The following is a 15,200-nucleotide window of genomic DNA, read 5'->3' as shown; positions in this document are numbered from 1 at the left end:
GGGGGGGGGGGGGGGGGGGGGGGAGTCAGCAGCCGACCGCAAACGAGGCTAACGAATACGATTAACGGGCGGTTAATGGTGCGTAGGAAGGGCGACTTCGAAACAAGCAGTGAATGCCCTTTGAAGCGCGAGAAGAGGCTGGCGAGGGCCGAAAGTGGAACCCCCAGTGGGCGAGGAGGTGACGGGGTGAGGGGGTAGTCGATGCGATATTGCCGGCAACGCGCGGCACCTTTAAGCGCTGGGATTAAGTGCTACGTAAATTCTCGGTTGGGACGGCTTCCTTCCTTCCTTCCTTCCTTCCAACCTCCCTACCTACATCCCTTACATGTTTTCCTCTCTTCATCCCTTCATCGCTCCATTCCTATCTTCCTTCCTTCATTTCCACCTACCTTACTCCGTATAAACAATCATCGTGCCTCTCTCTTTCTCTCTCTCTCTTATTAAGGGTTGCTGATATCTTACGGGTTGGAGAAGAGGGCCACTTGGCTTTTTAATTCCTCGACTTGTAGATGCTAAACCCCTTCACTTGGGATTTTATATACTTGAGAGTATGAAGTATGCGCTTGTACGATCGAATTCTCGTCTGCGAATCTACGAGGGGTACTTTTCTTCCTTCAAAGTTCTCCTCAATTTCCTTATTCATTTTCTTCACACCGACGCCTCCTCCCGCCCTTTATTTCTTCTATGCCACTATCTCGTCGGCTGTTTTATCGTGCCAGCCACTTTTTTATTTTTATCCGGGCAGTCGTGATGACAGTCAAGATGTCCTTCTAAGGAACAAGACTCTGTTCCCTTTATTACCATTTTTTTGTTATATAGCCGTTTGTATTTAGCCACTTGAGCATCAAAATTTAATAATCACGAGTGTCTCGTCTCCCATTCCCCATCTGCGACAATTAAGCGTGAATTTTCTTCGCACGACATTTTTATCCAATGCATAATTTTACAGTTTTTTCTTACTGTATTATTGGATCATGACTTTGTTTTACAAATTGGTGTATGAGCTGTTAAAAGAATATATGCTAGAGACTTCATGAAGATAGAACTTCGTAGGAGGCTACAAAACAAGGACATTCTTTATTTTTGTTAAAATCGTACGAGTCAATAATTATTTCTCGAGAGGTAATTTATTCTCATTGGGATAATTTAATGTTCAATGAAAATGCAATAGTTTCCCTTATGAATAATTTATTTATCGAAAAATAATTTATATATATATATATATATTGGAATAAATTTGAATTTGTTTGAATAAATAATATATTTATATATATTTTATAGATCGAGGGTAATTTATCTGCTGACATCTCTCGGGATACACCGAAAAGTTATGTGCAGTACAATGACGTTGGTAATTTAGAATACTGCATTATCATATGATAATACAAAACACATGTGCAGATCGAAAGATTATATATATTATTCATTATTAATTTATTCATTAAAATTACAAGTTTAACCATAAAAAAGTAATATTTAAATTAATACTTAATAGATAATATAATAAATATGGTTACATTTTTACCAAACAAATTTCCAGTACCCAGAGCTGTTTATATTACAATCATATTATACATAATTTCTGTCTTACATTAACTGCAGTTTATTCTACGACTTTAATGCCTTAATAAAATGTATTAAAGTGCATTACTATAGATCTTTGAGAAATTGTCATGTAACGTAACATACCACTAACGCATGCTTGACTGCAAAAGTTATTAAGAGTTACAAGCGATATATATATATATATATATATATATATATATATATATGAATAGGTCACTCACGCACACGTATGCACACATGATAAACGCGCGCATCCCTACGTAGACGTTTCAGTCTTTAATTTTGATAAAACTATTGATTGTATCGCAAAATTTCGTTTCATTCATTTTTTAATTGTTTAATATTTTATTGAATTTCTCAATATTTATAACGAAAGATTTAAAAAAACAAAAAATATATATATATATATATTTATATACTGTCATTAATATTAATATTATTCTGTAAAAAGTTGTTTACGCGATGAAACCGTGCGTCTATGATAAGCAATATTAAGTTAAGAATTCATAACTACTTGAGCAGTGTTTAAAAAGAAAAAAAAACAATCATTCGAATGATATAGATCGATTATTGCACAAGTCCATCCGATTATAATATATAATGTGGAAAAATTGCATATGATTGCATAAACAGTCAATGCAATAAAGCAAATGAAAAACATAAAGTGTCAATAATATTGAAAATTTTGTAAGGAATGAAGCATTCAAGGTAATAAATAATATTGATGCGTACAACTAACAAAAGTAAGTAATTTTAATAAATGACAGAGGTAACAAATGATGCATAAAGATAAATTAAAAAATTTGTGAAATGATGACTGACTTGGTGAATATGATTCTTTTAAAATTAATAACACATACAAATAAAAAAGTGCCTATAATTTATGTAAATTCAACGTCACGGACGTGATTGTCATGAATGTCTTACGATTATGATTATAAAATCAGTAGAAATTCTAGAAGAGATTTACGCTCATCTTAATCATAAAGAGAATTTCTTAAATCGTAAAACTGAATACGCAAATACAAAATTTTTAGTAATGTGATATATTTGACGAACCGACGCAATATGAATAGAAGTAAAATCAAATTTTACTTTTTTACAATACAATACGACGATATTAGCGTATAGAATAAGATAAAAATTAAATGAGTGAGGAGAAGAATTCGACTTAATATCTAAAATACATTTTCAAAAATAATTACTCGCTGATAAAATGTGTACCGCTAGTTTACACTAAACTAATACGCCATTAAGGTGTATACAAGCACAATGGCTAATAATGTTAAATACAGATCATTAAAAACTAAACGAAGAAGGAAAACAAAAAAGATAATAATAAAAAATAAAATAAAAAAGAAATAATAAAATGTAATACCAACGTGCTTATTGAAAATATGAATTCTTCATATATATATATATATATATATATATATATATAAAAAGAAAATAGAAAACGAAGAAAAAAAAGTCATTATTAATAATAATAATAATAATAATAATAACAATAACAACAAAAAATATGTATCACTTCGATTGAAGTTCGCTTCACAGAGTTGTTAATCGACACTTTTATCGTCTCTAAATAAACAAAAAGAGAAAGAAAAAAAGGGGGAGGGGGGAAACTTCACAATAAATAGAAATCATCCAGGTCCTATTAGGAGAGAAAGTCCTCCTCCTTTGTATGTGATGTGATGTGTAAGCCATCACGCGGGGACACAAAGGTCATTAGGAGTAGTGACGGCGTCGGCAATGGCATCGACGGCGTATCACAACTTCTTTAGCTGAGCGTAAGCCCGGAATGGATTTTCTATAAGGCAAGTAAGGACTCCCTGTTGAGCGTAGTAAGGTATCACGGCCTCCTGATACCACGACGACCATCGCGTCTCCATTTCGCAGGCGCACTCCATCGAGAACACCGCTGGAGCTGGAAGTAGCATTGATTGAATGAGGCGTTTATGGCTTATCGCGCCCTCCGTCCTTCTCTTATATTACAAGCGTCAATGGAGGACTCGGCCGAGTCTCTCAATTTCACCATTTCACCAGCTAACCGCCTTTAAGGACAATATTGCCGAAAGAGATCGTAATCCCATGCTCCGCGTCTGGCTACTATACATTATCCTTATCACGACTTGGCACATTTCATTCCTTATTTCTTAATTCCTCCCTTCATCCCTCCCTCCCAGCCGACACGTGCCTGACTCTAATTAATCGCTAATCGAGATAACAAAGTGAGAGAGAAAACTTCATACTTACAGGCGGGATCGTCATAGGTCGTATGTCATAATTGACTGAGACTGGGACATCCATTGTTGAGTCGGTACTCAACGTACATCATACCCGTGTTATGCCAGTAATAAAGAGCTGCGACCACCAACACATGCCACCATTGATGAGACGAGCCGACGTAATCGACCCAACCTGCACATCAATTCGATAAGTTTATTAATAAATTGTCGCTTCGACTGACTGTGCGATCATTGCGGTGAATTCATCTTATTTAACAAGACAAAACTACAATTTTCTGCTTTTTTCCTGAGATTTTTTTCTTCTTCTACAACTTTCTTTTCTTTTTTTTTCTACAGTCTTCCTTTGATTAAAGAGATTGATTTATTTATTTATTTATTTATTTTTTTTTTTTTTTTTTTTTTTTTTTTTTTTTTTTTTTTTCTTACCAACCTCATCGCACATTTATCTCTTATATTGGCTAATTAATAACAATATTTCTTAATTATGCGTTCAGAAGTTTTTGCGTTCAGAAATTTCGAATGAAAAATTCATTTTTACCTCGAGAAGCTTTTTTACTTTACGCGCATTTTTTACACTTTTATCTCCCTCATAGGCCAGATTTCTATTCCCATTCCTTCAACTGCGCGATAATCCTATTATTCGCATTCGGCATATATACGGCGAAATAACACATATTATTATTTCATAATCGACATTACAAACATCCATACTTACAAGATATAAAGAGAAATTCAGAAATTTCAGCGGCCATTTAAATAATGATGATTGCGCACGTGAAACGCGCGATTATAAAATTTCGACGATTGGAGTCGAAAATTTTGCATTCTCCGCTTTTCCAGCCTAATGACGCCATTAATTGTTAAAGTTTTCACGAGACATTCTTTCTAAGACTGTCGATTAGGAGGTGAAGATACGTTGAATGTGCAATGCGAAATAGAGAATGTTCCTCGAAATGTAGGTTAAATTAGAAAATAAGATATCGAAAAATGGCCGGTAATACAAGGTGATTGGAGGTGTTGGTGTGAAAAAATTTTTCACGTGGCTGATAATTGAATATTTTAACCGAAGCTCGGATTAATTAAGTTAAAGGCCAAAGACAAAAAGGAATTAGCCTACTATTTGCGAATCCGGCGAGGAGGGAGCTCCCGAGCCTAATAATACCAGGCTCTTATTAAACTTATCATTAGACTTTTTCCAATTAGCAAACTCCTTGAGCTTGAGCCATTCGCTCATCCATTCGTTACCAATGGCGAAGCTCCCGTTCGAGCGTCTAACGACACCTCCATCGTTCGTAAAACATTCTCCCGAGTCGTGGCCCGTTTAATAAATAAATAATACGCCGAGGCTAAACGCTTACCTGGAAACAGTCGTTCCGGTATTTTACTGAAATAAATTAAGAAAGCTGCCCCGCTGATGAGATACATGCCCAGGACTCGCGGTAGCAGGAGACTCACAACCGGATTTTGCATCCCGCCCATTGCAATGGTCCAGTGTAGAGTGGGCAGGACGCCGTAAACCGCCCAGCCGACGAATACCGCAAGCTTGATGTTGTCGTTGACCTGATATCGCGGCAGCTGGAGAAGCATCGCCACGATGAAGATGGCCAGTACGGTAACGAGATAAAATCTTTGCAATTGCTGAAAGTGAAATGCTCCGTATAAGCGACACAATGCACAGTGGCCGTGTTGATTCGATAAAATATATAAATATTCCGACGATTATAACGATCAAAAGATACAACTCTTTCTACGATATTACAATATATATATATATATATATATATATATATATATCTCGCGTGCGTGCGTGCGTGCGTGCGTGCGTGCGTGCGTGTTAAACTTGTTTTAAAGGAGAGAACAGTTCAATTTCATTCTAACTATATATTTTAAAAATACATGACTCGATCTTTCCACTAGAGAATGAAGTTGGCGTAATCGTTGCAAATTCTCGGATATTAACATAACTGAAGACTATTTAAAAAATTGCGATAACAGTATGACGTTTTTTTTTCTTTTTTTTTTTTTTTTTTTTTTTTTTTTTTTTTTTTTTTTTTTTGTTCAAACGAATCTATTATTAATTGCGAAATTGTACGTTGTACGTTAATCATTATAATGGAGCTTAATGATAACTTTAAAAAATTTTCTTCGTGAATGTGAATTGGCTTAGATTTATGAAAATCAGTTGGATATTTCGTTTTTCTTTTCTAATCATTACAGTCGAATTGATTCAAGAGGGATAAACGTGAAATGCAACTTCTTGCTTCTAGTCCTCGCTCGCTTATCAATACTGAATTGACAGTTGCTTTTACAAAAGTCGTTGGAAACGGTATTATGTGCAATTGGGTAAGACAATCGTTATTTTGTATATATATAATTGGCATTGTACCAATATTTTACCTTATGACACCAAAATGCATAATAAACTCCTGACATGTAAATAGCCAGTAAACTGAGAGCGACTCCTAAAAGATCATAGGAGAGAAAATACCAGTAATCCTTTTCGCTACGGCAGGAAAATGTATGATATACCGATGAAAGTATCATGCAGGCCTGAGTAAAGGTGGAACCAAGAGAATTAATAGAAATATTCTTGTCGTATGACTGTTTTAATGCTCAATGCCGTATTAACTTACTTGGAAGCAGACCAACAGCAGTGCACAAAGTACTTTATCACCAAATGGTGCACTGATGTTCACTAAATAAAGATCGTAAAAGGTGAGTCCGCAGAATAGCATGAAGCCAAATATATGGCTCCAGATGTTAATCGTTTCGTTCGTCCACCAAAATATACTAACGCAAACAACAACACACAAGTATACATAAGTAAGTTGGCATAAAATTGAAGTAAAGTTAATTGCATAGATTTAACCTTTCGATGCATAGTTTCGTTGTTAAGTAACCTCGATAGCCCGTAAGGATGTAAGGATTGAATCGTAAGTATTCCGGTGCCAGATGAAAAGGTAAGAGTATCCTCATTCGATGCTCTTCTTCGGGTGTGACAGGACCTTTGATAGGTGAGTCTCCTAGCTGCTTCGTTCGGGAGAACATTGACTGCAAATCGAAGATAATTTGCGGTTAATTTAATTTACATTTACGCATTAAATATTATACGCGTAATGTTGTAGTATCGTGGATTTGTCAAAAGTGAAATAATTGTGACATATAAAATAAATTATTTGTCAAACTATTTGTATATCGCTAAAGGCATTTGTCGTGGATTATAGTGTGAATGATTTCTTTTTCTTTTTTCTTTTTTTCTACCAACGTCAACCGCTTCGTTAAAATTCTTTTAGAAAATACAGTTTCATGATAGGTTATCGTTAGCTTACATCAACAGTTGGTAATTATTTCTGAAAATATACATAAAATACACACGGGTTATTATTATAAACAACAACGACAAACAACAACAAAAAACAAAACAAAAATTGAATCCCATATTTTATCGGGAAAAGTCAAGTTTTTGTAAATGTACTTTAGCTACGTGTAGATGCTCCAGTGATAATTAAATCCAGTGATGTGACATCCAGCAAAAATGGAAGAAAAAGGAAAGGAAGTAGTCGGTTCACTAGCAGCTGGCCTACTTGTTGCTACATGCGAAATTCCCCCGCTCAATGTCTCGGCCTCTATTGCTCAAGCTAATTGCAGTTGAAGTTATCATTTATTAATCACATTTTAATCAAGTTTTCCGATCGCCGATAAAAGGCACTTTAGCCATTTAGAAAAGGCAGAAGGCGACTTGATTTTCGGTACTTGGAGCTTCGTATTGGCAATTTGTAATTATTCAAAGGAATCGTCGACCGCTCAATCGTTCCACTTTTCACATCGCTTTTCCAAGTGTTACATTACAAATCCTATAATATTTATAATCAAATTTTCATTTATGTATTTCTCAAAGTACACTGCAGAGTAAACTGTTATCACAGACATTGCGTTACACATCTTGTATCCGTCACTAGCTTCGAACATAAATTGAAATGTAATTGACAGTTTACGTACTCTCCGTGCTTTTTTTTTTATAGTTACCATTAGCTTTAATGGTTATTTAAATTATTCTAAGACTTTATTTTTCCTTTTATCACGAGTCAATATATTTAAATATAACTAGCGACAGATAAAATGTATACTGTTAAATTTATATACGACCATGTAGTATTATTATATTTATTGTTATTATTATTATTATTATTATTATTATTATTATTGTTATTGTTGTTATTATTATTAAAAATGAAACAAATTTATGAGGTTTAAGATAAGATACAAACTATTTTACTACAAATTATACAATAGTATAATACGAATAATTTACTTAATGTGCATAGTACATTTTTTTTTTTAAATACTAACTAATTATGATTAATCTTTAATGAATGTGTTGGAAACATTAAAATTAATTTAATACGAGACGTTCAATTTATGCGTAAATATTTATGCAAATACAATAAAAGAAATAAAAGTTATTTGTTTATTAAAAACACTTTGTGATAAATACACAGATAGCTTTTTCTTATGTATATATATATATATATATATATATATATATATATGTATAATTTATTCTCCGCACTATCAATTAATTTTTTCTCTCTTACCAGATCTTATACGCTTATGAATATTTAATAGAAATGTACTTTATAGGAGAAAACAGGTGAATTTAGCACATGTAAGAATATTGATAACTTCCATATCACAAAATTCAGAATATCGCAATGAATAATTAATATTTCAATAAATTTTTATACAACTTTAATCCTAATCCCTATAGTTTTAAAACTTAGCGCACACATATTGATAGTTTTGCATAAACACTGCCATATTTTAAGGGACAAAAGATAAGGTTTAATAGGCTTAAACGTTTAAACGTTATTTCCAAACATTAATTAACAAAATGAATGAGTCAATATCTTATCTCTTATTAAAAATGTAAAATTTCAATAATTTTTATCAACTAATATCTTTACAGCTTTATCGAAGCCTTTCAAAATTTACAAATTATAATGGAATTTCCCGTCAACAAATATTCTTTCCATATCCCTCTTTATGCAATTGCTCTTAAAAGATTTCAATAGTGTTAATTAAACATCTGACATAACAATTAGACAATTTTAATATCATATTCTTTCTTCACTTGCATTATACAATATTATAAGTATGTAAATAAAATTTAAACTATTAAACCTACGCGTTCGCCTCATGGATTTGAAATATTTCCATAAACACCGTGAGCAAATAGGAATTATTTCTTACATCCTATCCGAGTATTTTACCGCATGGAAAATTTAAATTTCAAAGCCATTCATTTTGAAAATACTGCATGGCGTTGCCAACAATATGGGCCGCCGATATTTCCTTGTAAAAAAATACCATCCAGCAGAACCAATCGGCAAGAATATTATTATTATTTAAAAACTTGACATCTGTTATAAGGTCGACCGGTTATTTTCCAATGAATCACACACGCACATTAAATAAATCGTTTAAGATAAATAATAATAACGGAGTGAGTTATCCAACAAAGCGAATCCTCACTACGTAGAGCTTTTCAATTCCCGCTCATCTCCTCCTCTCGCCAATGTCAACTATAAATATTTGCCAGTGCTGTGCGTTCGATGAACCTCGTCAACCGATTTCTCTCTTTTGCAATAGCACGCAAATTAGTTAGTGTACGTCATGACGAGTCTCATGGAACTTCGGGTGTGCGTTGGGAGACAGATTTCTCGCAATTGGGGTAATCGAGGTAGAGCCGAGCACTTCTCTGAATTCATGGAGAACCAGATACATCGGCAGATGCTGCCAAGCTGAAAGTTCGCAATTGTGTTATTGTAAGTAGTGGACGAATTGCCGATCTCAGGGCCGCTGATCTGTTTTGGAATAATCCAATAGACGAAAAAATACCGAGAGCTTTGGAATGTGTCTCACGTAGAAGCGATGCGTGTGAATTGGTAATGATCAGCTGGAATTGGGGCAAACGAAGAGATGAGAAGAACTGACCATGTTGAGGTTGATAATGGCTGTTTTCTTATACATAAGGATGAACGACCATAAAAATAAATGCTCGGCTATCGAAAGCTACGTTTATTGACTTCGTTCTATTAAAGATTACGTATTGGTCGTGCAATAACATGGCAAAATAATTGTGACGTTATTTTTCTCTTATTATAGGTCATTTTTATTCGTCATTGAGGAAAATTATTCGGCAAATAACACAACTGCTTAAAGCCACTGAATTAAGGGATTTTGTATATAAGTACTAGAAACCTTTATAATAAGCCAATAAGCAAAAAGCTGTACTTTTTACATATTTATCGTAAAAGAGTTAATCGTGCTTATAATTAAAGCTTAAGATATTGTTGTAGCTATCCCAAATTTTATGTAATAATATAATTGTTTGTTTGACAAAATAAATGAATGCATCAACTTTACATTGTATTAATTCTCTTCAATTATAAATGAATGTCTCTTCTCTTTCACTTTAATAATACAAAGAAAGAAAACACAACTTTTTTGTACACACATATATATATATATATATATATATATATATATATATATATATTAATATGTCTTGACGGATCTTGTTTCAATTGTTTGTTAAACAATATTGTGTGTATTTATGGATGCGTTTAATGCTATAAAATTGAATGAAAATTAATCAATCAATAAATCAAATAAATCAATTAATAATGTTATAATTACTATTAAATAACGAGAGAAATTGATAGCACAAATCACACATTAAGATACAAGTGAAATAAGCAGTAACCAGGATTTCTAGAATATTTTTAAACTGATATATATATATATATATATATATATATATACATATATTGATGGTTCGATTTAATTCCTATTTTCCTTATTTATCTATTTCCAATCTAAATATGGAAGGCGCTTTATAAAATTCACCTTTCTCCACAGCTTATACGTTGTCGGTTTACACGAACACGGCAACCGAATGAATATAGCCGTGAAAATAATTTAACCTTTACATTAATATTATCATACTTTCAGACTTTGTCTGATGTTTATGAGACTTTGGTCGTAAAAGGGAATTTTCAAAATAAATATAAACAGTGGATAATAAGGCAAACAATCGCATTTGATTATCAAAGAATTTTGGAAAGTCTATGAAAAGTGCCTGCTCGAAGGATATCTCGATCATTCCCAATTTACACGAACGACCTTATATTCAATCGCACGGCCTATGAAAAATGAATAGAGAAGAACGAAATGTCCATCGCCACGGAGATGGTGAACGGTCAGTTTTTTCGTCAATCGAGGCACGACCACGAGTCCTTGGTATGGACCAATAAAAATCGGTCGTCACCTCACACACAGACTACGTAACCGTAGAATCGAGCTTCAACTTTAAGCGCATTATCGCCGTCCTGACGAGGCTCGGCTGCAGTGTGAAAACGAACGTCAGCCAATAATCACTTGGAGCGGCGGGCGCGAACATAGTGAAAGAAGATTCTGTGCAAACACACGCGCGCACGCTCATTATAGAACGAAAAAAAAAAAAAAAAAAAAAAAAAAAATTACTACAAGTGGGTCACAACGGGACAAGTCTCTCGAATCCTTCTATTCGCAATGTGCAGAGAGCCCCATAGCCTCGGGTGTGCTTAGCTTTCTCGAAGCCTCGGCGAGGACCAATTATCGCTACGATATAGGACCTTACCCGTGTCTTCTTATCCAGGCTTTCCCTCCGTCGGACTTCCTTACGCGTTCCTGTTCCACATTTACATGTAAGCTAAGATTTTGGTAATAGCTCTCGTGTCACGAATGGAAGACGATATTGGGGAGGAAGTGAATGGGTGACCCAAGTAGGTAGAAATGCGCGTGAGAGCATGAAAGTAGGAAGCGAGTCCATCGGCAATTTACTACGTCATTTTCTAGAATGTAGTTGTCGCTATTAGGTGCAATAATTGCAGCATTACGCGTGATCCGCCTACTGTGTATGGACATTTATTACATTCGAAAAGGATAATTCAAGTGCGTGTTCTTAATAATGTTGATTGATGCTTGTAATGGCGTAGGTGGCGTAGGAAAATTCGTGTAATAACGTCTTGAAACTGATAGCGTTGCGTCGTAATCAAAAGTGTTTTGCAAATTATTTATCATATTTCAAGGTAGCTCATTTGCGTTTATATAATAATAAGAGAAATATAAAAGAAGAATTCATTTTACGATACAATAATTTGACATTATAATATCTTATTGATTTGAAAATAATGATTCATTCAATATTCTCTTAAAAATCATGTTCTTTTAAATGTTTAGATTTTTATCGAACAGCCTATTTCTCATCGAATTTGAGTTCATAAAGCTCATGAGGCTTTAAGCCTTTGGATTCTCTCTCGAAAAAATCGCGCTTCGACAATTATTTTTAATTTTTATAATAAAGACTTTGTAGTTTTCGCTTAAAATAAGAAAGTTTAGACATTATTGTTGAAAAAAACAAATATAAGCAAAATTCTAATAATAAACTCCAATTATATTAAAATTGGACGTCCGATTTTTTTAAATTAAACAAAGAGTAACGATAAAAATAAATATTAATGTCCCTCGATTATTATACATTTATTAGTTAAAAATATTGAATATATTATGCATATAATGCATATATATATATATATATATATATATATATATGGATAATAAAAGATAAAATAATTAAAGATATTTAATAAGTTAAATAATATTTGGAACTAAGGACATTTTGTTATCGACAGTATTGAATAATAATTTTTGAAATAAAATGTTTCAACTAATATATTTGCTCCAATGTATTTATGATATTTAATTGTTACAATAGTTCAGTGGTATCTTACATATTCCTCTTACGTATAACAATGTAAATAATTCAACAAATTATGAAATTTTTATAATATTGCGTCATTATTGTGATCTCAAATTAACATCGCATTAACGGTATTTAAATCAAATTTAATTGAACGCAACAATAACGAAAGCTAACGTTGTTTTTACTCGAATGTATATAGAACGATAAAATTATTTCTTTATATAGTTTTCGAAGATATATTCAAACCTTCTCTCCTCCCGTCTATCGCACTTTCTTTCACCGAACATTCACCGGCCTCCGAATATTTTTTTTTTTTTTTCCTCTTCCTTTTACACATACATAAATACACATGCCTACGCGAGAAAGTGTAAATAATATTTTGATGATTCAGCGATATTCACGCGTCTCAAGGTTCATTAAAACCTTGAATAAAAGCAAAAGGCGAGCATAAAATAAGAAACGTTGTACTTTTATTCAATAAAAGAAAACATAATAAGAATAACGTCAAAGCAGAAACTCTGATTTTATCATTAAGTCAATAAAGAAACGATAACAATGAATGATTTCTTTTTAAATCCAATAGCTATTTGAATTTCATATCAATTTTCAAAAATGAATCTCAATTCTGGATCTCTATAATTTTACGACCATCGTTTTAAATATTTTCACTAAATGGTTTTACGATTTCTAGAGATGCTGCAATCGAGTGACTTATAGATCTTGGAAAATGTTAGACGGAAAATCAATGTAGACGGAGATGTATTGAATAAGATGTATTCTTAAGGAATTATGTATTCCAATGCCAATTGATTAATCAAGCCTGATTTGGCGTAAAAATTTATATCGCAGTCGTTTTCGCAAGGTTCTTCATAATTTTAGGCTTTAAATGCTAAAAATTAAAAAATTTATTACGAAAAATAATTTAAATCGAGGATTAGAAGAATCGTGTAATAATAATTATTAAACATCTGTATAAGCCATATTGGCTGATTAATTTTTAGTAATTAAAATTAGTTTATAATTCTTTATTAATTATTTTGTAAAAGTTATAATAAATTATATTACTTAAATATTACATGCCTTACTACTATCATTTATCTATCTATCAAGTTTTGCATTTTTTTTTAGTTTTTGTTTTTGTTTTTGTTTTTTTGTTTTTTTTTGTTTTTTTTTTTGTTTTTTTTTTTTTGTTTTTCTTTTGTTTTGCTCTCCTCGTGAACGATCTTTCGTAAACTTTGATATCCGAAATTATTGCCAAATCATCGAGAATATATTTCGTACTTTCTCCTACGGATGCGAGCTACAGATGATTCTACTTTGTTGCGGTAAACAGGAGGACTTGAAACTTTCATTTTCTTACGTTTGGGTCAGTCGGACTTTCATCGATTCGATATTGAAAAGACCAATCCACGAAAGGAATAAATTAAAAATGTTCTATCGAAAGCATTGTCAGCCTCATAATCCTACGCCAGCCCATTACAAATGATAAACTACTATTTAATTCGTTATAGTCTTATGCATTATTAAAAGATTTAATTGTTAACATTAATGGCCTTTCAAATTTTCATCATTAAAGAAAGTACATTGAATTTATAATTACCGTAGCATTTATAAATCAGTTGGTTGGGAATGCACATCCGTACTTATGAGCAAAGAGAAAATACGCTGGAGAAATTGTAGAAACTATTTGTTGCATCTATACAATTAGAACGCCATATTAACCGATGATAGTTTTGCGAATACATTCAGCATGTTTATTCTACGGTGATCTAAACGAGTTGCGACAATCTCAATGACTTATTCGTTGTTAATAAATTTATCATCGACAAACAAATACACAACTCGAAGTCTGCTCAACGAATGCATTTCAATTTGTTAAAGTCAAATAATTCAATAATTATGCTGCTTTTAAGTTAAAATTCATTCATTAAAATTGACAGACATTCAATACCTATTAAAAGTTAGTAAATAATTCTTATAATTATTAAATATATAGTCGTTTATTGTATTATTTTATAAAACAAGCGTATGGATAATAGATTAAATGGTCTGGCGTACTTGATATTACCGTTAAGTATATTTATAATTTATAATATAATCTTCCATTAGCTCACCGACTACATCTAAAGTAATAAATATATAAGAATTTTTCAAAAATAGCTTACTCTTTCAAGCAAGTAGAGAAAAATCTAGCTTCGTTGCACTTACTCTTAAATCTCGGAGAATTACCAAGGATGATAACTTACTTTCACTCCTTACACAATGAACACGTTTCTGGGAAGGTTAAGTTCACAACCATTCAATGTAGCAAAAAATAAGTCATTTATAATCATTTCTCCTATATATATATATATATATATAAGCGGTATTATCATTCCTAATAATTTTCATATTAGTGATTATGTTAAGAAAAAAATATATTAGATTTTATAATGTGCTAGATGTTTCATTAGAAAGATTAATGTTCCGTGTAATTGAAATTAAAAACAATGTTTCCTAATCGAGTGCTCGTGTTATTATTTTTACAAATTATAAGATTCTTTTCCTTTTTTTTTGGGAGGGGAAGGGACGAGGGGAGG

The 15,200-nt window shown here is 32.5% G+C and overlaps 1 protein-coding gene across 1 annotated transcript in view; it reads right to left on the bottom strand.

Moving 5' to 3' along the window:
- Window positions 1–3,219: 3,219 nt before the first annotated feature.
- Window positions 3,220–15,200, bottom strand: part of LOC105364881 (progestin and adipoQ receptor family member 3) — a 13,043-nt gene continuing 1,062 nt past the window's right edge. The window contains exons 2-7 of the mRNA XM_011502911.1: window positions 6,685–6,866; window positions 6,449–6,605; window positions 6,213–6,365; window positions 5,174–5,453; window positions 3,823–3,987; window positions 3,220–3,493 (exon numbers count right to left, since the gene is read on the bottom strand). Coding sequence (XP_011501213.1) covers window positions 3,848–3,987; window positions 5,174–5,453; window positions 6,213–6,365; window positions 6,449–6,605; window positions 6,685–6,866 — 912 coding nt within the window. The 3' untranslated portion in view covers window positions 3,220–3,493; window positions 3,823–3,847. The remainder of the gene's footprint in view (window positions 3,494–3,822; window positions 3,988–5,173; window positions 5,454–6,212; window positions 6,366–6,448; window positions 6,606–6,684; window positions 6,867–15,200) is intronic.

Source organism: Ceratosolen solmsi, unplaced genomic scaffold, assembly GCF_000503995.2.
Source record: "Ceratosolen solmsi marchali unplaced genomic scaffold, CerSol_1.0 scaffold61, whole genome shotgun sequence".
In the NCBI taxonomy this organism is placed as follows: domain Eukaryota; kingdom Metazoa; phylum Arthropoda; class Insecta; order Hymenoptera; family Agaonidae; genus Ceratosolen; species Ceratosolen solmsi.
The sequence above is the reverse complement of the archived record's forward strand: the minus strand, read 5'-3'. Positions and strand labels throughout refer to the sequence as shown.